This window comes from Euleptes europaea, chromosome 18, assembly GCF_029931775.1.
Source record: "Euleptes europaea isolate rEulEur1 chromosome 18, rEulEur1.hap1, whole genome shotgun sequence".
Lineage (NCBI taxonomy): Eukaryota > Metazoa > Chordata > Lepidosauria > Squamata > Sphaerodactylidae > Euleptes > Euleptes europaea.
This window is the reverse complement of record NC_079329.1, coordinates 13,248,664-13,271,345: the sequence shown is the minus strand read 5'-3', so window position 1 is coordinate 13,271,345 and position 22,682 is coordinate 13,248,664. Positions and strand designations below refer to the sequence as shown.

At 48.6% G+C, this 22,682-nt stretch overlaps 1 protein-coding gene across 1 annotated transcript; it reads left to right on the top strand.

Moving 5' to 3' along the window:
• The first annotated feature begins 3,221 nt into the window (after nt 1-3,221).
• Nucleotides 3,222-11,918, top strand: BCAT2 (branched chain amino acid transaminase 2). Its single transcript, XM_056863385.1, has 9 exons — nt 3,222-3,374; nt 3,953-4,063; nt 5,027-5,146; nt 6,247-6,410; nt 7,664-7,806; nt 8,381-8,466; nt 9,278-9,418; nt 9,516-9,590; nt 11,837-11,918. Exons 1-9 carry the CDS (start codon nt 3,264-3,266, stop codon nt 11,873-11,875), a joined length of 990 nt encoding a protein of 329 aa, XP_056719363.1. The 5' UTR covers nt 3,222-3,263; the 3' UTR covers nt 11,876-11,918.
• The last annotated feature ends 10,764 nt before the right edge of the window (nt 11,919-22,682 follow it).

Here is a 22,682-nt window from a genome sequence, read left to right as displayed (position 1 = left end):
CTCCGTGATACTGAGGTGGGGGTGGCGGCTCCCCTTAGCCTGACACCCTGTCCTTGTCTGACATTTTCTATCCGGCGATCAGAACCCAGTTTCCTGGAGTTAGCCAGTTCTTCCTTTCCTGCTTTCCTCCCACCTTCCTGTCTAACATTCCTCTGCTTTCAAAGCTAAGAACACGGGTTGCTCTGGTGTATTCGGGCTTCTCTCAAGGCACAGATGTCTAGCCCAGTTCTCTCGCTGGCTGCCAACGGGATTGCCGTCGAAACGAGAACTTCTGAAACCCCGCTCCTTGATCTTACCACGCCCACCCCAGTCATAGAATCATAGAGTTAGAAGGGACCACCAGGGTCATCAAGTCCAACCCCCTGCACAATGCAGGAAATTCACAACTACCTCCCCCCCACACACACACCCAGTGACCAGAAGATGGCCAAGATGCCCTCCCTATCATCATCTGCCTAAGGTGATAGCATCAGCATTGCTGACAGATGGCCATCTAGCCTCTGCTTAAAACCTCCATGGAAGGAGAGCTTACCACCTCCCGAGGAAGCCTGTTCCACTGAGGAACCGCTGTAACTGTTAGAAAATTCTTCCTAATGTCTAGACGGAAACTCTTTTGATTTAACTTCAACCCGTTGGTTCTGGTAAATTTAAGCTCTGGGTCTTTTTCTGGACGGGGAGGACGGAGTACCGGTGGAGGGCTAAAACCCAAAGTTCCCACAGCTCTTTGAGGAGGAAGAAGAGTTGGTTATAAGCCGACTTTCTCTACCACTTAAGGGAGAATCAAACCGGCTTACAGTCACCTTCCCTTCCCCTCCCCACAACAGACACCCTGTGAGGTAAGTGGGGCTGAGAGAGCTGTGACTAGTCCAAGGTCACCCAGCTGGCTTCGTGTGTAGGAGTGGGGAAACAAATCCAGTTTACCAGATTAGCCTCCGCCGCTCATGTGGAGGAGTGGGGAATCAAACCCGGTTCTCCAGATCAAAGTCCACCGCTCTTACCCACTACACCACGCTGGCTTTGGAATTCAGTTCCAGCCTTGAAGAAGAATGCTGCGTGACTTTAAAGCGGATCTATCCCTACAGAGAGAAGGGGCTGTCTGACCTTGAATATTTGGGACTGACTCCCTGGCTTGCAGACACCCACGGACTGTATGACGCCTGGCCAGGGGGGGAGGGAAAAAGAACCACCTTCCTCTCCCAAATTCATGCAGACTTACCTCCTCAAGCCTCCCCTCTTTCCTTTGCCTGCAAGTCGGCTGCAACGACAAAAATCTCGCAGGGGCAGCTCTCCTCCGTAGCCGCCTGTCCCTTCTCTTTCCCATCCCGGTCTGCTGCGTGTTTCCCAACAGGGGCTGAAGTCCAATCCCCGGGGAGATTAGGAAAAAGAATGGAGTGGGGGTTAGAGGTTGGTCCGCGCCCGAGGACAGAATGGCCACCTCAGCAAAAACCAGAGAGAAACGGGTGTTCCCACGCTTAGCTGGTCAATGGGCGTCTTTGTGTCACCCTTGTGGGAATCTTGCTCGGCCTGGCAAAGAAGCCCTTTTGAAAAACCTTGCAGCTGGTTGCCAGCCGAGGCACAGAACGGGCGTAGAAGAAGACCAGATTCTCCCCCCACCCCATTAATGGGATGTCACCCGCTCAGCTCCCGGGCTGTGTTTGTGGATTACACATTAACAGGAGCTGTTTGCTTAAGGAGAGTGGGTTACACAAAGAAGGAGATCAAGTCCCTCTTTCTTTGCTTTTAATTATTCTTGGTTCTGCTCCTCTGGTAACTTGGCTTGGGTAAGGCAACCCTGCAAGCCGAGCCGTGTTTATTAGCTCGCAGGCTATTTTCAGCGCCCCGCAAGTATCCGTTCTCGTGCATTTCGTCTCTTTCTTCCCGGGAGCTCTGTGTACCCTCGCAACAAACCTGTGAAACGGCCCCAGGATCTCCCAGTGAGCTTCTTGCCAGTGTGGGGATTTGAACCCAGGTCTCCCCTAGTCTGACACGCTCTATTCCCTGCAACCCTCGTTTAACAGGGTGCTTTTAAAAATGAACATAGCGTGCTGTGGCGGCAGCTGCTGGTGAAGCAACTTTAACAACAAAAATCTGCACACAACTACTTTAATAAATTGTAATATACAAGTCTCATATCTATGGAATTCACATTATCTCGATATCTTCCCCACTCTTGTTGTTGAGCTGACCCAGGGGGGCAAGCAGCAAAGGACCCCCTTCCTTTCCTAGCGATAAGAGTTTCATCTCTCATCCTCTCTATCTCTCTGTTACAGTGTCAGGTTTTGAAAGGGAGGCCTTGCAGTGCCGTGGTTTCGCTTCTCAGTCCTCAGAGATGTCTAAGCACCTCGTTCAAGGTAAGAAAATTTGCAGACCAATTCTGGGAATCGATGCTGGACAATGGAGATGCTGCTTAAAAGATGAACCATGAGTTGTGGGGATTCTGGCTGTTAGGAAAGACCCCCCCAAAAAACACCCACGTTTCTAATCCTTGTCGATGGCCAACTCACAAAGGGATGGTTAAAGCGCTATGCCAATAGGGTTGCCAAGCTCCCGGATGCACCTGGAGATCTCCCGCTATTACAGTTGATCTCCAGACAACCAAGATTAGTTCCCATGGCTAAAGATGGCTGCTTTGGAGGGTGTACTCTATGGCATTATACCCTGCTGGGGTCCCTTCCCTCCCCAAACCCTGCCCTCCCTGGGATCCACTCTGCAAAATCTGGCTCCATCTGTTTTATTTTAAATTTTATTTGTTTATTTTTTAAAAAGTTTTAAATTTTATTATATTTATGTTCCCGCCCATCTTGTCTCTTTGGACTTGGTAAAAAAATATATATCAGCATTTTAGGTTGTGATCAGAAAGGAAAGCCACTGAAAGTAGGGTTGCCAGCCTGCAGGTGGGACCTGCTCATCTCCAGATTACAGAGATCAGTTCCCCTGGAGGGTGGACTCTATGGCATGGAACCCTACTGAGGTCCCTGTCCTCCCCAGGCTCCATCCCCAAATTTCCAGGAGTTTCCCAAGCTGGATCTGGCAACCCTACCCCCCATCCCCTGCCAGTGGCCAGGGGGGGACCTGGCAACCCTAACTGAAAGTCTTTTAGCGCTAGTGAAATACATACAGTTCTCCGATAGACAGTTGGGGTGGGGTCTAATGGTTGTCTTGTTGTTCCTTAGGCCTCTGATCTCCAGATCGAATTGAGCAGCCAACCAAAGCCCAAGCCAGACCCCGGGAAGTTGGTCTTTGGCAAACATTTCACCGATCACATGCTCACCGTGGAGTGGACGCAGGAACATGGCTGGAGGAAGCCCCACATCAAACCCTTCCAAAACCTCACTATGCACCCGGCCTCTTCGGCCTTCCACTACTCTGTGCAGGTAACAGCTTGATGGATAAAGACTAGGGTTGGAAAATACCTGGAGATTTTTGGGGCGGAGCCTGAGGAGGGCGGGGTTTAGGGAGGGGAGGGACTTTGATGCCATAGAGTCCAGTTGCCAGAGCGACCATTTTCTCCAGGGAAACTGATCTCTATCGGCTGGAGATCAGTTGTGATAGCAGGAGATCTCCAGCTAGTACCTGGAGGTTGGCAAGCCTAATTATATGATGTAGTGGTCCTTCCACTCCCCTAACCCCACAAGGCCTCTGGGCTTCCAGATCCACTTGACATAGGCTTGCCAGCTCCGAGTTGGGAAATACCTGGAGATTTTTGGGGTGTCAAAGACGTAGAGGTGCCTTTAGCCATGATAGCAAAATGGAACCTCCAGTTTCAGAGGCAGTGTACCTGTGAATGCCAGCTTCTGGGGGCAACTGCAGAGAAGAGCTGTTTCTTTCCTGCCTGACTTGTAGGCTTCCCAAAGGCACCTGGTTGGTGACTGTGGGAAACAGGAGGGTGGGTCTGATCCACCTGGGCTCGCTCCATTTGGGTATAAACTATCCCCCTTTTCCCCCCATTTAGCTCTTTGAGGGGATGAAGGCTTTCCGAGGCCCAGATAAGTGCGTCCGCCTTTTCCGTCCCATGCTGAACATGGAACGCATGTTCCGTTCCACTCTCCGCGCTTGCTTGCCCGTGAGTATTCCCAACCTCCTCTTGTCTCCCTCGTGCCTGATGACCAAGTTGCAACTCGGTAGTGTTTAAATCTGCCCCTCCAAAGCGGGGGGGCGTGGATGTGTCACATTCAAAGGTGCCGTACCTTTTGTGCGGCTTTCTAATGTGTCCCATTTCTCTGCGCAAGGTCTGAGCGGATTTGACTGGTTTCTTCAGGGAGGGGAGCAAAAGAGAGTCTTGGAAGGTGAAAGGATTGTAATGAAATAGGGCCTTTGTGTCCTCTGGGAGCCAGGCCCCCAAGGTGCTCTGGGATAGTGGAGAATTTTTAATAGAATGGGGAAACAGCCTGGAAGAGTGTATCGCCAGCGTGGTATAGTGGTTTGGGGCAGTGGACTCTGATCTGGAGAACCGGGTTTGATTCCCCACTCCTCCACATGAGCGGCGGAGGCTAATCTGGTGAACCGGGTTTGTTTCCCCACTCCACACGAAGCCAGCTGGGTGACCTTGGGCTAGTCACAGTTCTATTAAGAGCTCTCTCAGCCCCACCTACCTCACAGGGTGTCTGTTGTGGGGAGGGGAAGGGAAGGTGATTGTAAGCCGGTTTGGGTCTCCCTTAAGTGGTAGAGAAAGTCACATGAACACATGAAGCTGCCTCATACTGAATCAGACACCCTTGGTCCATCAAAGTCAGTATTGTCTACTCTGACCGGCAGCGGCTCTCCAGGGTCTCAGGCTGAGGTCTTTCACATCACCTACTTGCCTAGTCCCTTTAACTGGAGATGCCGGGGATTGAACCTGGGACCTTCTCATGCCAAACAGATGCTCTACCACTGAGCCATGGCCCCTCCTCAAGTCGGCATATAAAAACCAACTCTTCTTCTTCGGGAGGGGAGCATGGTGTGGGGAGCAATGTAGCTTTGGGGTACTTGGTGTCCTGAGGAGCACATTGATCTCTCTGGGCTTCTGTCCCTCTCTTCTGCACAGCCCTTTGACAAGTTCGAGTTACTCGAATGCATCCGGCAACTCATCCGCGTGGACCAAGACTGGGTCCCCCACTCAGACTCGGCCAGCCTCTACATCCGCCCCACCTTCATCGGCACCGAGGTGGGTCCTTCCACAGGATTCCGCCCCATTGTGCTGCCCTTCCAGCAGCCAGTTCAGCACAGTCCCTTGACCAGAACCGAGGAGATCCCAAGCTCTCTGGGTAGCCTGGGGCCAGTCGCCTTGGAGAGCAAGTGTGGCGTAGTGGTTAAGAGTGGCAAACTCTAATCTGGGGAACCGGGTTCAGTTCCCCGCTCTTCCACATGCAGCCTGCTGGGTGAACCGGGACCAGTCACAGTTCTCTCTGAACTCTCTCGGTCCCACCTACCTCACAAGGTGTCTGTTGCGGGAGGGGAAGGGAAGGAGATTGTAAGCTGCTCTGAGATTCCTTTAAAAAGGAATATCTACCACTTAAGGCAGAATCAAACTGGCTTACAGTCCCTTTCCCTTCCCCTCCCTACAACAGACATCCTGTGAGGTAGGTGTGGAGCTGAGAGAACTCTTAAGAGAGCTGCGACTAGCCCGAGGTCACCCAGCTGGCTTCGTGTGGATGAGTGGGGAAACGAACCTGGTTCACCAGATTAGCCTCCGCCGCTCATGTGGAGGAGTGGGGAATCAAACCGGTTCTCCAGACTAGAGTCCACCGCTCCAAACCACTGCTCTTAACCACTACACCACGCTGGCTCTCCACTCCTCTCAAGATTAAAATTCCCTACCAGACTTTTTGGGATGGGGGAAGAGTTGTGAACCTTGAAGACACTTTTTAATACTGTGGCAGCCAATTCCACTGCTGAACTACTCTTACTGTAATTCCCCCCCCCCAGTACCCAGCCTGTATCTTTCTGCCAGTATTATAAACCCATTATTGCGAGTCCTGCCCTCTGCTGCCAACAGGAACAGCTCCCTGTCCTCCTCTAAGTGACAGCCCTTCAAATGCTTAAAGAGAGCAATCATGTCCCCCCTCAACCTCCCCTTCTCCAGACTAAACATTCCTAACTCCCTCAGTCTTTCCTCATAGGGCTCGGGGGGGGGGGGGTCCTTCAAGTTCACGAGAGAGAGACCTGACCCCAGAAGGTTAGCCCTCTGTTACCTGTGCCCACCTTTCCTGTCCTTTTGATTCTGACACGGTTTGATTTCATCTGACACTTTCCTCCCCCCTGCAGCCCTCCTTGGGGGTGGCCAAGTCAACCCACGCCTTGCTGTTTGTGATCCTGGGGCCTGTGGGCCCATATTTCACCACCGGCAGCTTCAACCCCGTCTCTCTCCTGGCTGACCCCCGCTTTATCCGGGCCTGGATAGGCGGGGTCGGTGACTACAAGATGGGTGGGTGAGTAAGAATTTAATCCCCCACACACACACCAGTCCATAGAGCAGGGGTGGGAACCTTTTTTCTGCCAAGGGCCATTTGGATATTTATAATATCATTCGCGGGCCATACAAAATTATCAACTTAAAATTAGCCTGCTATATTCTTGGGCAGTCCTAGCAGCTCCATAGCTAATGACTCTTCTTCAAGGGGAGGGGAAGGTTCCTTTTCTCGGCAAAACAAACTCACATCTGCCTTGAATAGAGGCTATTCCTGTCCGCGGGAGGGGGCGGATCACCAGTCTTAGATCCTTCTGAGCTAGAGATCTGCCAGGACCCACGAAGGGCCAGACCAAATGCTTTTGCGGGCCTTATACGGCCCCCGGGCCTGACATTCCCCACCCCTGCCATAGAGGCTTGGCTCTGCTCTTTGTCTATGTAAGCGCCGTCAAGTCGCTTCCGACTCACGGCGACCCTAAGAATAAATTGTCCTCCAAAACATCCTATCGTTAACAGCCTTGCTAAGGTCTTGCAAACTGAGGGCCGTGGCTTCCTTGTTAGAGTCAGTCCATTGGACCAGAACCAACAGGTTGAAATTAAATCAAAAGAGTTTCCATCTAGACATTAGGAAGAATTTTCTAACAGTTAGAGCTGTTCCTCAGTGGAACACGCTTCCTCTGGAGGTAGTAAGTGCTCCTTCCCTGGAGGTTTTTAAACAGAGGCTAGATGGCCATCTGTCAGCAATGCTGATTCTATGACCTTAGGCAGATCATGAGAGGGAGGGCACCTTGGCCATCTTCTGGGCATGGAGTAAGGGTCACTTGGGGTGTTGGGGGGAGGTAGTTGTGAAATTCCTGCATTGTGCAGGGGGTCGGACTAGATGACCCTGTTGGTCTCTTCCAACTCTATGATTCTATGATCTCATGTCGGGTCTTCCTCTTTTCCAGCTGCCTTCAACTTTTCCTAGCATGACTGTCTTTTCTAGTGACTCTTGCCTTTTCATAGACCAAAATACGATAGCCTCAGTTTAGTCATTTTAGCTCTTAGGGACAGCTCAGGCTTGATTTGATCTATAACCCATTTATTTGTGTGTCTTTGTGTGTGTGTGTGTGTGTACGTGCTCTACGGTATCGGTAACACTCTCCTCCAACGTCACATTTCAGAGGAATTGACTTTATTCTTGTCGCCTTTTTTCACTGTCCAGATTTCACCCCCACGTTCTTGAGGGGTACTTTTATCTGACTGGTGTCTGTCCCGTTCTCTTGTCACCTTTAGCAACTATGGTCCCACCATTTATGTGCAGAGCGAGGCCGCCAAACAGGACTGCCAGCAGGTCTTGTGGCTCTATGGAGACGACCACCAGGTGACTGAGGTTGGGACTATGAACATCTTCATGTTCTGGAAGGACCAGCAGGGAGGTGAGAGGCTTGATTTGTGGAACTCCCTGCCCCAGGATGTAGTGATGGTTGCCAACTTGGAAGGCTTGAAGAGGGGCGTGGACATGTTCATGGAGGAGAGGGCTATTCGGGGCTGCTAGTAAAAATGGATACTACTCATGATGCATATGTATTCTCTTCAGGATCAGAGGAGCATGTCTATTATATCAGGTGCTGTGGAACACAGGCAGGATGGTGCTGCTGCAATTACCTTGTTTGTGGCCTTCCTAGAGGCACCTCGTGGCCCACTGTGTGAACAGACTGCTGGACTTGATGGGCGTTGGCCTGATTCAGCAGGGCCTTTCTTACATTCTTATGTTCTTGACCCGCTGGGGATTATCATTGGGTTCAGCCGCCTTCTGGCTTGAAAATATGTTGCTGAAATATTTTTTTGAAATCAAAAGGGGTAGACGCTTCATTTAAAAAATTTAAAACGGAAGGTGAAGTTCTCAGGACTCTTAAACCCGCACTCACATTCTGCGCTGTTTCTGTGATAGCCCAGAATTGCAGGGTGCACACATTGCGACTCGCACATAACGACCGTCTCTTCTTCCAGATATGGAGCTGGTCACCCCTCCGCTGAATGGGATCATCTTGCCTGGCGTGATCCGACAGAGCCTTCTCGATCTCGCGCGCAAATGGGTGAGCATAGAGGGGTCTGGGGCAGGGCTGGATTTAGGTTTGATGAGGCCCTAAGCTATTGAAGGTAATGGGGCCCTTTATATGTCCATCTGTCCTTTGACAACAACAAATTGTCACTGTTTATTGTGTTGAATATATGCTATATGGTAATTTATGGACCTAATAGGTCTCTAAAGCCATTTGCACATAACAAAATATGTATTTTATCAAAGTAATTGTTGAACTGAAATACAATTAAGAAGAAGTATATTAATAGTGAAATAAGTATTATCATTGGGGTCCCCAAGAGAGTGGGGCCCTTAGCTATAGTTTGTTTAGCTTATACGTAAATCCGGCACTGGTCTGGGGGGTGGAGACAGCAATGAAATGAACCCAGGGGGAAGCAGGGTAGGGCAGGTTGATGGTGTTGGGATTTACCCCAAAGTTCATCTAACAATAATTTTTTTTTACAAAAGAGGGGGGTTGTTTTCTTTATTCCTTGCTTTAAAAAAAAGTGCAAAACAACTTTTTTTTAAAAAAGGCCAAAACAGCAAATCGATACCAAATGTAAAATAAAAGGTACCCTAACGTGAGAAGCAGAAGGAGATGTCTTGAGCCTAATGACAACAAAATTTATGCTTCCAGATTTTGAATTTCTTTTGTCCTGACCATTTATTTGACTGTCTCTACAATAATACATTTAAGGGAATCTGGGGGGAGTGGGGAGACATACTTATTGCGTGATCTTAGGCACATGTCTTAAAAAGATGTAAGGTTTTTTTTTGGCGTGACCCAGTGGAATATTCAAGTGTTTGAATCTCTTTCTGCTCAGGGGGAATTCAAAGTTTCAGAGAAGGTGATCACAATGGCCGAGCTCATCAGAGGCTTGGAGGAGAACAGGGTCAAGGAGGTGTTTGGCTCGGGCACAGCCTGCGTCGTTTGTCCCGTGAGCAGAATCTTCTACCGGAGCAAAGTGAGTTGTCACCTGGGCCCGATACTGGCCTGTTTGGTCTTTCCCAAAGGCCCCACTTCTATTCCAATCAACAATGCATTTCTCTGTCTTCCCTCAGTTTTACCACATCCCCACAATGGAAAACGGGCCGGAGATAGCGAAACGGTTTCTGAAGGAGCTGACAGATATTCAGGTAAATCCGTAGGGTTGCCAGGTCCCTCTTCGCCACCAGCGGGAGGTTCGGGGAGGGGAGGGGCTTCAGTTCCATAGAATCCAAAGCATCCATTTTTCTCCAGGTGAACTGATCTCTATCGGCTGGAGATCCGCCGTAATAGCAGGAGATCTCCAGCTAGTACCTGGAGGTTGGCAACCCTAAGTCAAGAAGAAAATACCAGGCCCAACAGATGGCCCCACACTAGGGTTGCCGGGTCCCCCCTCTCCATTGGCGGGAGGTTTTCGGGGCAGAGCCTGAGGAGGGCGGGGGTTGTGGAGAGGAGGGACTTCAATGCCATAGAGTCCAATTGCCAAAGCAGCCATTTTCTCCAGGTCAGCTGATCGGCTGGAGATCAATTGTAATAGCAGGAGATCTCCAGCTAGTTCCTGGAGGTTTGGCAAACAAAAAACAGCAACGATATGCAAAAGATACAAGTGGTATTAATTTATCATATCCACTGTTTGCATGATATAAGCTTTGATATAATTTTTGTAATGGGCAATTGTGCCTTTCTACAGAATTAATTACTTTCTCATGCAAACAGTGGATATGATAAATTAATACCACTTGTATCTTTCGCATATCGTTGCTGTTTTTTGTTTGCCAAATTATTGTCAGCACGCTAACTTTAGTTTGCTATAGTACCTGGAGGTTGGCAATCCTATAAGGGACAAGAAGTCGATTTTAAGGGGCTGCCCTAGGCTCTGTTTAGCCCTTATTGGGGGAGGGGGGAGGTTGGCACCCATTCATTCCCTTCTTCCCTGCTGGAGGCTCCAAGCAGCCTTGGGGTGGATCATTTTTGATCAGGGAAATTAAAACAGCCCCAGCACAATGCCTCCAATGTAAATGCCCCTACCCTCTCCAGCCATATCTGCTTTTCGTGGCCCGATTAGGATTTCAGAACACTTGTGAATTTGGCCACAGGGGGGCAAGTTGAGTCGACACGGTCTGTGGGTTTCCTTTTTGGCCACCAGAGGGCAGCACAGGCTTGAAGCGTAGCCTGCATTTCATACTCCCAGCCTGCAGACTGGAGTTTTGTATTTTGATTTAGCCTGGAAGAATGAAAAGTAAAGAGAATCATGGCTACCCTCAAGTGGGCTTCCGCTCAGATCAGGGGCTGGCTGCCTGGGGGTGGGGGGCAAGGGGATCTCTCTTTCCCCTTTTCTCTATGATGGTCTTCGTTCAGACATGCATGGTCGGTTCAGTTGCATGTGCGAACTGCCTTTCAGTTGCATGTGCGAACTGCTGGCATTGGAGAGCGTGGAGGCGTTTGAGGGGTGATGAAAATTGTCTTTGGTAGTCAGTTCAGACACATGAATCGCCCTTGTGTGCTGCAGTCAGCTCCAAGGGGGTCAAATTTGGCCCACCGGCCTTATGTTTGACACCCCTGGGTTAGAGTGTTGGACTAAGGACTGTGTTTAGCCCTTATTGGGGGGGAGGTTGGTACCCATTCATTCTCTTCTTCCCTACTGGAGGCTGGAGGCTTCCCAGGTTCGAATCCTCATGGAAGCTCACTGGGTAACCTCGGGGCCAGTCACACGGCCTCAGCCTAACCTACCTCACGCGAGGATAAAACAAGGGAGAGGAGAACAGTGTAAGCTGCTTTGGATTCCCTGGTTCCAATTTATAGAAAGGAAAATCAGATTTTTGGGTATCGATACAGAGGTGTTGGTAAACTCCGGGGAAGCTTATATTCTTCAGATGATTACAGGGAGAATTTGGGACATGGAATTGCAGGAAATAAATGCCAGAGGGAATAATATCTGCTCACCTACCTTTTTTTGTCCTTTCCTAAAAGAACAATGGCTGAATATTTCTCTAATTTAGTTCATCCCTCCCAGCGCAGAGCCTTTATGTTGGCCAGATTAAATACATTTCCATCAGCCATAGTTTCTGGTAGATATAGGGGTATTCCTCGGAACAAAAGACTATGTAGCTGTCAGTTGAAAGAACCAGAATCAGTAGAGCATAGTCTCCCATATTGTCCCTTGTACTATAAACAACATCTAGAATTAATTAACCCTCACCTTATGTCCTTAAAAGATTTAGCATATGATGGCATCAAATTTTTATTAGCAGATAGAATACCTGCTTTTTCCAAACATGTGGCAGAGCTTCCGGCTTTGGATTCCCATTGCAGGGGAAAGCAGGATATAAATGAATAAAATAAATTAGTCTCCAGTGTCAAGCCTGCTCTCTGATTGTCTCTTTCCCTTCCTCCGCAGTACGGCCGTATTGCCAGCGACTGGGCCCAGCCCATCTGACACAGGCTAAGCAGCCCCTGCCAGACGCCTCTTCTTCCCCCCCTCCGGCCTCTCTGTTACCTGGGTTCTACTTATAACACAGTTCTGTATGTTTGTTTCATCTGCCTGGCACCTCTTCAGAGTCTGGACCGGTTGGCTGCTTTTTTAAAGAATGGTGTTCTGTCCTGTTACACATGGAGGCCGGTCTTGGTTCTGAAACACTCCGCGTCAGGGAGATACAGGCTTTTGAAGGATCTCGGGGTTGGCCTTGGTGCGAGGAGAAGGAAGATTTGGACTGAAACCCCCCTTCTTTTCGTTCTTCCCTCGGCTCCCAAATTCAACTGCTTCCTTCTTTACAAGTGCAATACGGAGAGAGCGAGAGAGAGGGAAACACCCGCGTGCATTTCAAAGTGTCTACAAAAGTCGCAAACACCCTCATGCCTAGATTAGCACCGAGACATATTTAGACATTTTTCAATCCAAACAAAAGTGTTCTTCAAAATTCCCACTTGGGTGCCAGAACAATCGGTGCTGAAGTTTGAATTTCTCTACCTCTTTCCCTTATGCCTGGAGCCCTGAATTTTGCCATCCAGAATTCAAGGCGGGTGTGCCAAATTTCTAATTCCGAATTGTCCGTTTTCAGAAATCTGACCTTGCTGTTTAAAACTGCTATTTCAGAACTTTATCAGTGCTAGCTTAGTCATTGCCGCATTGCGTATGCTAGAGGTTCAGAACTAGTTTGGAATCTGGATTATTATTATTTTTAAGGCCAGCGATGGCGTTTTACTCCAGAAACTCTTTAAATTGAAAATCATTTCTTGCCACCCGTTTCTGATCTCCCTGCATGCCTCTGCAAGCAGTGTATTATGGGAGACTTTGGAGAGGATGGTCCAGTGAATCATTGGAATGGCGCTTCTGAAAGCTGATGTGGTTGATCGGGGGAAAAGTCGCTATGCTTCCACCGTAGCTGCAGTCCTCATGTCCCATAATGCAGTGTGTTCTGAATTAGCACACTGTGGGAGTTTATGACATTGGTACATGGCACATATGAAGTTGCTTTATACTGAGTCACTTGGTTGGGTAGTATTGTCTACTCTGGCTGGTAGTGGCTCTTCGGAGTCTCGGGTAGACCCTCTTCCCCCCCCCCATCAGCAACCAGAGATTAGGGTTGCCAGGTCCCCCTTCACCACCCAGGGGAGGTTTTTGGGGCGGAGCCTGAGGAGGGCGGGGTTTGGAGAGGGGTGTGGCTTCAATGCCATAGAGTCCAATGGCCAAAGCGGCCATTTTCTCCAGGTGAACTGATCTCTATTGGCTGGAGATCAGTTGTAATGGCCGCTTTGGCAATTGGACTCTATGGCATTGAAGTCCCTCCCCCAAACCCCACCCTCCTCAGGCTCTGCCCCAAAAACCTGGCAAAGAGGGACCTGGCAACTCTATATACTGGCTCAACAGAGTCCCGTGCTCAGTAAAATATAAATTTGCCGGGAGCGAGGGGGTGTAATAGCAGGGAGAGGCTTTGGCCCCTGAGTCACTCCTTGTGGGCTGTCAAGCATGTGGTTGGCCACGTGGGGAGCAGGATGCTGGGCACAAAGGACCATTGGTCCAATCCCACAGTACTACTCTTACTTTACATCCACAGATCCTACTTCATATGCATAGTAAACCTACAAATTCTTGCTTAGGTGCACGGATCTCCTTTGCTGGATGAGGGCATTATTGCTTGTAATTCAGCCATTGCCAGGAACAGCCGCTCTCTTGAGTTCCACGAAACCTTGTAAATAATTGGTGGCCTAATGTTCGAAGTGCCAACTTTTGGGAGAGAGAAAAAAATGCCAAGTATGGACACATTTACAGTTAGGGTTTGTTTATGATGGGTGTTGAATGTCTATTTGTTTTTACCAAGATAAACTGCCTTTTTGGACCTGCCTTCTGAAAAAAAAATGGGGTTTTTTCACATCGCAATCGTTTCGGACACTTGCCTAAAATGGTCGAGTTTCAAAAGCTGGCATATTGCAGGAGGAATGGACAACAAATCTGTTCAATGTTTGCATCTTTAAAATTGACAGTCCTTGGATTTGGGTAGCTCAGAATTGTTCATCAGGCAAGATTAAGGTGAGACATGTTGAGTACGAAACATGAATAATAAGGCTTCCTCCAATTGTTCCCAAATGGCCAAAGTGTACTTTTTCCTGAAAGAAAATTGGATGGCTGCGTCACTCTGGAACCCGAAATGTTTGATTTTTGAGTGTGCAAAAACTACCCATCCTCCAGTGCGTCTGTCAGAGACTGCCTCTTAAGGCAAGCACAGTAACTCATTCAGAGATGCAATGGGCAGCCCCCTCTGACAGAGTACTTTGGTTATGTCTCTACACTGAGAGTGACCTCGTGATCCAAACACATCCCATGTGGCAAAGTGGCAGAATTGCCAATCTGGGAATTCTTGGCCTACTTTGCCGTCTTGGATGAAGAGGAGTTCTGTGTAACTTGAAAGCCTGTGACTTTGTTCTATTTTGCCCCTTTGGCCTGGCACGAAAAATTTACATGCTGTGTCGGTTTTGTGAGCCTACCTACGTTGCTGGGAACTTTTTCTGACAGATGGATTTCCATGCAGTGGGGATAACTTGAAGGGGAACGAAACCTATGAAATAAATCTGCACAAAATTGGGGTAGCTTAAAGAGTGATCAGAATAGGTGCAGGGCTATATTAACAAATCCAAAAGGACTTGTGAGCCTGTGTGTCTCAACTATCAACTCCCAGTGCTTTTTTTTTTTTTAAGTAAAGGTCCCCTGTGCAAGCACGGGCCATTCCTGACCCATGGGGTGACATCAGGAAGACTTTGTTTATGGGGTGGTTTGCCAGTGCCTTCCCCAGTCATCTTCCCTTTACCCCCAGCGAGCTGGGTACTCATTTTACCAACCTCGGAAGGATGGAAGGCTGAGTCAACCTTGAGCCGGCTACCTGGAACCAACTTCCTTCGGGATCAAACTCAGTTCGTGAGCAGAGCTTGGCCTGCAGTATTGCAGCTTTACCACTCTGCGCCACGGGGTTTGCCTTTTAGCAAACCTCTTTTTTTAATCTGGGGGAGGAGGAATTTAAAAGTCATGATGAGAAAAATACCCCTCTGCTCAAATTGTATTTGGGTTGTTAATTGTGAGATTCCTCTGCGAGCAATTTTTTTCCCAAATCCTTTTTTAAAAAATATAGCTTTCTAAATTGGCTTCTGTTTTAGTGCGTGCATGTTCCCTTGCCACCTCTTGGAAATCATCGCGCAGGGCTGGGTAGACGGAAACAAGCTGCCTAAACAACGGGGTGAGTCTTCCATGATGAGAACCAGACTGTGGGATTGCCAAAGGGGCCCAGCCCTTGTCCTGTGAATTATGGCACCGTTTAAAAACAAAATCAATTCCCGCTGTCAAGAAGGAAAGAACCTTCCTGATCATAACCTAGTAAGAGAGTCAAGTAGATGAGTTCTGAGATACGCCCGCGGCTCCTAGTCTAGGTCGCTGGTCTGATGAATTCCAACAGAGAAGGGTCCGAATGGGCCATCAGCTCCAAATAGTCTTGTTATTAGTTACGAGAAAAGGCAGAGTTCCAGGATCAGGAAGATGGGCTGATATCGGCAGCAAGTATAACCAGCTGCAGTCATTTGTGTCGCAAGCCTGTTATCCGTGGAGTGCGTCGGCATTGCCGTTCAAAAGCAGCAGTTGTAGGGTTGCCAGGTCCCTCTTTGCCACCGGCAGGAGGAGGTTGGGGTTTGGGGACGGGAGGGACTTCAATGCCATCGAGTCCAATTGCCCAAAACGGCCATTTCCTCCAGATGAACCGATCTCTATCAGCTGGAGATCAGTTGTAATAGATCTCCAGCTAGTACCTGGAGGTTGGCAACCCTAAGCGGTTGTAATATTGCATTTAGAAAAGTGGGATCCAGTTATGCAAAGGTCATTGTTTGAATTGTGAGAATAATATATGGAAAGATCCTCCCTCCCTCTCTTCTGCAAAATTTGACTGCCTTGATTTTGCAGTTGGATGTTCAATGCAATTTCTGCATCCGCCCCAGATGGACTTGAGGCTGTTGTATAGGAAGGAAGAAATCCAGTTCAGGAGTAGTTAAGGGATTTAAGAGAATTAAAATTCTCAGAAACAAATTTTAAGAAATCCTCCACAGGGAAATAGCAGTAAAATAAAGGGAGGGGGGGCCGGCAATGCCAAAAGTGCAAATTCAAAGTGAGCAACTGGGAATGTCCAACAGTCGGTAAGCGATTGTAATGCTTACGGCCATCGGCCTTTACAATATAATTTATATGTGCAAACAAGAGAGAAACTGTCTTGTGCTAAAAGACCAAAGAGATCCTTCTGAGGAAGCAGAGGATTTCATTCGTGTTCGTAATGTGGCTCAGCGGTAGAGCGTCGGCTTGGCTTGCAGAAGGTCCCAGGTTCAATCCCCGGCATCCCCAGCTGAAAGGGTCAGGCAGGAGGTGATAAGAGAGCCGCTGCCAGTCAGAGTAGACAATACTGACTAGATGGGGCTGGTATTCGGTTGCGCCTTTAGCCTGGGGAAACCTGGACTAGGCGCTGTGATCCAGCAGGTCCCCACTTCACATCTCACCTCTGCGCCAAAGTCACTGGACGGCCGTAGGCAAGCCTCGGTTTCCCCCATCTGCGATGTGGGGATAAATAATGCTGGCCTACCTTACAGGGTTGCTGTAAAGGATACAAGAAAATGCTTGTGAAGCGCTTGGAACAGCGAAGGCAGAAAAGCCCTAAGGAGTGTTTTTCTGCTCAGATGCGCATTCAGAAGAGCATCAGATTTGGCTCTGCAGTTCTCGATTCCCGATAAGCAACGCACGGGTTTGTGCTGCAATCTAGCAACCTTTGCTGGCTATCGGAGGTTTTTAATTCAACCCTGGCCAAGAATGGCAGCGTTCCAAGAAATCCTGTAAATAATTGGCGGCTAAAGTTAGAAAGACAAGCTTTTGAAAGAGAGAGAGACGCCAAGAATGGACACATCTAACGTTAGAGTTTGTTTCGAAAGAAAGCTTTGTGTCCAAGGAAAAATCCAATAACGTCCAGATGTGTTTTAAGTATTTATTCGTAAAGCTCCCAACCCCTAACTGGGTTGAAGGTCACCTTTTGTCCCCTGGTGAAGACACATTGCCTTGAAACCTATCGGAGGTTTATGAATACCTAAAATATGGTATTGATTAGCTGTTCTTCGGGGGACTGGATAGACCCCCTTTGGCTTTGCCGGCTTTTCCCCTTGGTTTTAAAGCACAGATCGATACTAGATGATAGAAACTATTTCCTCAACCCTGCTAAGGTGCTTTCTTCATTGCCTCAGAAATGTTCATCTGGAATGAGGCAGTGTCCTTCCTAAAAAAAAAAAATGGTGTCTTTTCTTAGGCCCATGTCCTGTTGCTTCTGCCCTCTGCAGAGCCTTCCTTGGTGGTCTTCCTTTCAAGTACTGACCCCGCTTAACTTCCAAGATCTGACAAGATCAGGCTATACTATTGGTGTTGCCGACCTCCAGGTACTAGCTGGAGATCTTCTCTTACAACTGATCTCCAGCCGATGGAGATCAGTTCCCGGGGAGGAAATGGTCGCTTTGCCAATTGGACTCTATGGCATTGAAGTCCCTCCCCACACCCTGCCCTCCTCAGGCTCCACCCAAAAAATCTCCCACCAGTGGTGGTGAAGGACTTGGCAACCCTATACTATGCCACCTTCCCTCCCTACCCTTATGAAATACTGTATCCCAGCGTGGGGTAGTGTTTAAGTGCAGCGGACTCTAATCTGGTGCACCGGGTTGGTTTCCCCACTCCTACACATGAAGCTTGCTGGGTGGCCTTGGGCTAGTCACAGCCCTCTTAGAGCTGTCTCAGCCCCACCTACCTCACCAGGTGTCTGTTATGGGGAGAGGAAGGGAAGGCGATTGTAAGCCGGTTTGAGACTCCTTAAAGGTAGAGAAAAGCAGGAGTATAAAAACCAACTCTTCTTCTTCTATACCAAATTATGTTAAACTGATATTCTGTATATTTAAATGTGCTATAGGGTGGGGGGGGTGCAGCTGAAAGGTTGGAACCTGAGACTTTCTGCTCTCAGAAAGTGCTCTTATCTTAAAGCCATCTGCATTTACGGCCATCGCCACGTCCACTAGCAGTGAATTCCACAATATAATTATTCATTGAGAAAAGAAGGGCTTTCTTTTGTGTGTCTTGAACCTATTTCCTATCAACTTCATTGGAGGCTCCCAAGTTCTGGTATTAGGGGAGGCTAGGGTTGCCAGCCTCCAGGCACTAGCTGGAGATCTCCTGCTATTACAACCGATCTCCAGCCGACAGAGATCAGTTCACCTGGAGAAAATGGCCGCTTTGGCCATCGGACTCTATGGCATTGAAGCCCTTCCCCTCCCCAAACCCCACCCTACTCAGGCTCCGCCCCAAAACCTCCCGCCGGTGGCGAAGAGGGACCTGGCAACCCTACCTAAATCACTGGGTTGCTATGAGGGGAAAAACAGGGAAAGGGGAACCATGTAAACAGGTCCCGAGAGGAAGGGTGGAAGGGAAAATACAGATAGATTCCTTCAGAGACCAGTTTCTCATAACCCCTGTTTAAGGACAACCAGCAGCATCTTTGCCACTTAAAATGTAACCAAACTAGTCAAGCAGCAACTGGGCAGAGCTGGTTCTAGGGAGAAATGCAAGTCAGTCACCTTGGGTAGCAGACTCCCGGCACCACCAATGAGTGGTTGTTCAATGTATTATATTTTTACTGTCTCCATGTACTCTTGGCTTTAATAAAATGCCACCTCATACAGTCCTGGAAAGGTACAAGCTTTTTCCATTAAGCTAAATGGAACTTTTCCAAGTGGGTCTTTGTGTTGTGATGTTTGATGACCGAAAACAAGTACAGCTGTAGGTGAAAGAACTAATGCACCTTCCCTCTGTTCCCGTGCAATTAATAGGGTCGCCAACCTCCAGGTACTAGCTGGAGATCTCCTGCTGTTGCAAACTGATCTCCAGCCGACAGAGATCAGTTCACCTGGAGAAGATGGCCGTTTAGGCAATTGGACTCTACGGCATTGAAGTCCTTCCCCTCCCCAAACCCTGCCCTCCTCAGGCTCTGCCCCAAAAAGGAACCTGACAACCTTCACAGTTCAGATCACCCCCTGCTGCCTTGCTCCAATGAAAGCTTTTAAGACTGAGCAGGGTTGGTATTTCCTAGATATCTGCAGAATTGTAACCATACTTCACATTGACTGCGAAGCACAAAAGTTTATCTTAGAGTGTCTAGCTTTGGAGATCTGTGTGTTACAACCATATGCCAATAAAGGTCTTGAATTGAATTGAATTGAATCAGTGTTACAACCATGAGTGGGTGGGGGCCTTTTCAGGCCACAGGACGTGTTCCCCCCCCCCCCCAGCCAAACCAAACACGGGGTCCTTCTTTTTGTTGGGATCCATGTAAACAAGCCAGACACCTGCTCGCTTTGGGTCAGTTTTACATCCTCTTCGGGATAAATTTTGTCGCCACAACTGCCTTCTTCCTGTTTGTTCAAGGACAGGAGGGGAATTGAAATGGTCTGCCAGAAGGAAATGCTCATATTTGGCCATACGGACATCGCAGTTTGGGTACTATTTCATGTAAGTTTTGTGCATGTGTAAGATAGAGAGATTTGGGGGGTGGGGACCTTTGGATCCTTTGTGGATGGAGCTGGCTGGCCAAATTGATGCTAAGAGCCAGTTTCCTGGGATGACGCTAATCCTAAATTCTGGACTGTAATTAGATTCAGAAAGTTTTTTTGGGAACTCTGGGGAGTTTTGCACTACTCCCCCCAATCTAAAAAAGGAAAGGCCTGGAAGTGTTGGTTCCCATTAGGACAGATACTGAGCCCCATTCTTGTCTCCTTAGTACCACAGAAACATTGAAACGTAGAGCTGGACGGGACCGCAAGGGTCATCTAGTCCAGCCCCCAGTGTACAACACAGGAAATTCACAACTACCTCCCCCTCCCACTCTTCCAGTGACCCCTGCTCTATGCCCAGAGAAAAAGCAAAAATAAAACCCTCCAGGATCTCTGGCCAATCTGGCCTGGAGGAAAATTCCTTCCTGATCCCAAAGTGGCGATCAGCATTACCTTGGGCATGTAAGAAAGAAGAAAAGTTGGTTTTTATATGCCGACTTTCTCTAGCACTTAAGGGAGACTCAAACCGGCTTACAATCGCCTTCCCTTCTCCTCCACACAACAGACACCCTGTGAGGTAGGTGGGGCTGAGAGAGCTCTAACAGAGCTGGGACTAGCCCAAGGTCACCCAACTGGCTTCGTGTGTAGAAGTGGGGAAACAAATCCAGTTCACCAGAGTAGCGTCCGCCGCTCATGTGGAGGAGTGGAGAATCAAACCTGGTTCTCCAGATCTGAGTCCACTGCTCCAAACCACCGCTCTTAACCACTACACCACGCTGGCTCTCAGTGGAGCACCGACTCATCCCTTCCTGCCCTCCCTCTCATGATCTGCCTAGATGCAGAATGGAGCTGAAGCCCCTGGGAGATTCTCACACCCTTTCTGGTGGTGGTAGAAAGTGCCGTTAAGGCACAGGTGACTTATGGTGACCTCATATGGTTTTCAAGGCAAGAGACATTCAGAGGTGGTTTGCCATTGCCTGCGTCCACATGGGCTGAGAGTGATCTGAGAGAACTGTGACCGGCCCAAGGTCCCCCAACAGGCTTCATGTGGAGGAGTGGGAGATCGAAACCGATTCTCCAGATTTATGGTCCGCCGCTCTTAACCGCTACACCACTACACCCGTTCTATCTCGTTTTTTATCCAAAGAGGACATACACGTTTCTCTCTGTCACTATTTTATATCTTTACAACCAATATGTGTTGAAGATTAATGTCAAGGTGAGGCGAGGATTTGTACCTGAGAGTCCTCAGTCCTAGCCTAACACTCTAGCTTAGGGATGCTAGGTCCAGTTTGGGAAATACCTGGAGATTTTGGGGAGGAGCTAGGGTTGCCAGGTCCCTCTTCACCATCGGTGGGAGATTTTGGGGGCAGAGCCTGAGGAGGGCGAGGTTTGGGGAGGGACTTCAATGCCTTATGGAGTCCAATTGCCAAAGCTGCCATTTTCTCCAGGTGAACTGATCTCTATCAGCTGGAGATCAGTTGTAATAGCAGGAGATCTTCTGCTATTACCTGGAGGCTGGCAACCCTAGGTGGAGCCTGCGGAGGGCGGGGTTTGGAGAGGGGAAGGACTTTAATGCCATAGAGGCCAATTGCCAAAGGGGCCATTATCTCCAGGTGAACTGATCTCTATCGACTGGAGATCAGTTAATAGCAGGAGATCTCCAACCACCAGCTGGAGGTTGGCAACCCTACTCTAGCTGCTAGACAACACTGTTCCCTTAGTTCTCAGCCCTGCCTGCAAATTGGTGGGGTTAGCAGCACGCAAAAAGATCTGAAACGCTTTTAAAAGTTCAGCTCCCTCATGCTTCTTGCGCATATCAAGAGAGCAGAAGTGCAAGTTAGAAATATTCTAAAAATAGAACGACCGTAATTTCAGCTTTCAAACCACCGAGGCATCTGTGGAGTTGCTGTTCAGATTTTTTCACTTCTTTCTTTCAGCTGTTTCACAACCACTCTGTGAGGTAATTTACACTTGCAGGAAATAGCTTCCTGGAGACAAGTGGGGTTTGGGGAGGGGAGGGGAGGGACTTCAATGCCATAGAGTCCAATTGCCAAAGCAGCCATTTTCTCCAGGGGAACTGATCTCTATCAGCTGGAGATCGGTTGTAATAGCAGGTCTCCAGCTAATACCTGGAGGTTGACAACCCTAGGAATAGTGGATCAGAGCCATGGGGTACTGGAAATTTCAGTTTTTCAGGTAGAAAACTTGCTCAAAAAATTCAATGAAAAAAATCGTATACAATGCTTCACTATCAATGTGTAGTAAGAAGATTTTTGCATAAGAGTATCTACAGCGTTAGAGAAAGACAAGCAGGGGGATCTAGGGTTGCCAACCTCCAGGTGGTGGCTGGAGTTCTCCTGCTGTTACGACTGACCTCCAGCTGATAGAGATCAGTCCACCTGGAGAAAATGGCAGCTTTGGCCATTGGACTCTAGGGCATTGAAGTCCCTCCCCTCCCCAAACCTTAGTGCCTATTGCCTGGTTACTGTGCCCGGGCTTGTTATCATGACATCACCGCTAGACCAGTCCAAGCTGGAAAACGGCCCTCTGTGTTTGGAGATTCACAGGGACTTTGCCTGGTAGCCGGGGAACCGTGCCAATACAAACATCGGTGGTGTTGGCAGGGGGGTCCTTAAATCACTCACCCTAAATCATTCTCCCTTTGGTTTACAATACTTCACTGGCGTTTCCTGGAGGTTTTAGCATGGTTTTTTTGTAAGCTCTACTTCTGGGGAAAGTGACTTGCAATTTTTTGTTCCCCAGAGCTCATGAAAAAGGAATTTGCTGAATCAGAGGCCTTGGGGGTGGGGGTGGGTGGGGGACAGGGCAAGGATGACAGGAGCTGGGCAAAGTTTTAAAACCTCAAAGTGACAAATATTTACCCACGACCCAATGGCAACCATTACTTTCCAGCCAGAGAGGTCAGTAGAGTTGCCAACCTCCAGGTAGTAACAGGTGAAACCTACAATATGACAAGAAACACCATCCAAGGTGAAGAGATTCAAGAAAAAATTGTCTTAAAAAGTCTCTGGTAGAGTACACACGTAGTTGTCAGGCTGTATTTCTTATAGTCCTGTATAGAAGAAGCAAAGTTCCCAATGAGGATACGGCCGTTTCAAATTCTTAAATATTAATTCTTCATC

Bases quoted from the DNA above. Each gene is read 5' to 3' on its own strand.
- BCAT2 (XM_056863385.1), top strand. From the start codon at position 3,264: ATGCTCACCGTGGAGTGGACGCAGGAACATGGCTGGAGGAAGCCCCAC. The intron at 4,064-5,026 runs GTGAGTATTCCC...TCTTCTGCACAG, and splicing joins CTCTCCGCGCTTGCTTGCCC to CCCTTTGACAAGTTCGAGTT. The intron at 8,467-9,277 runs GTGAGCATAGAG...CTTTCTGCTCAG, and splicing joins TCGATCTCGCGCGCAAATGG to GGGGAATTCAAAGTTTCAGA.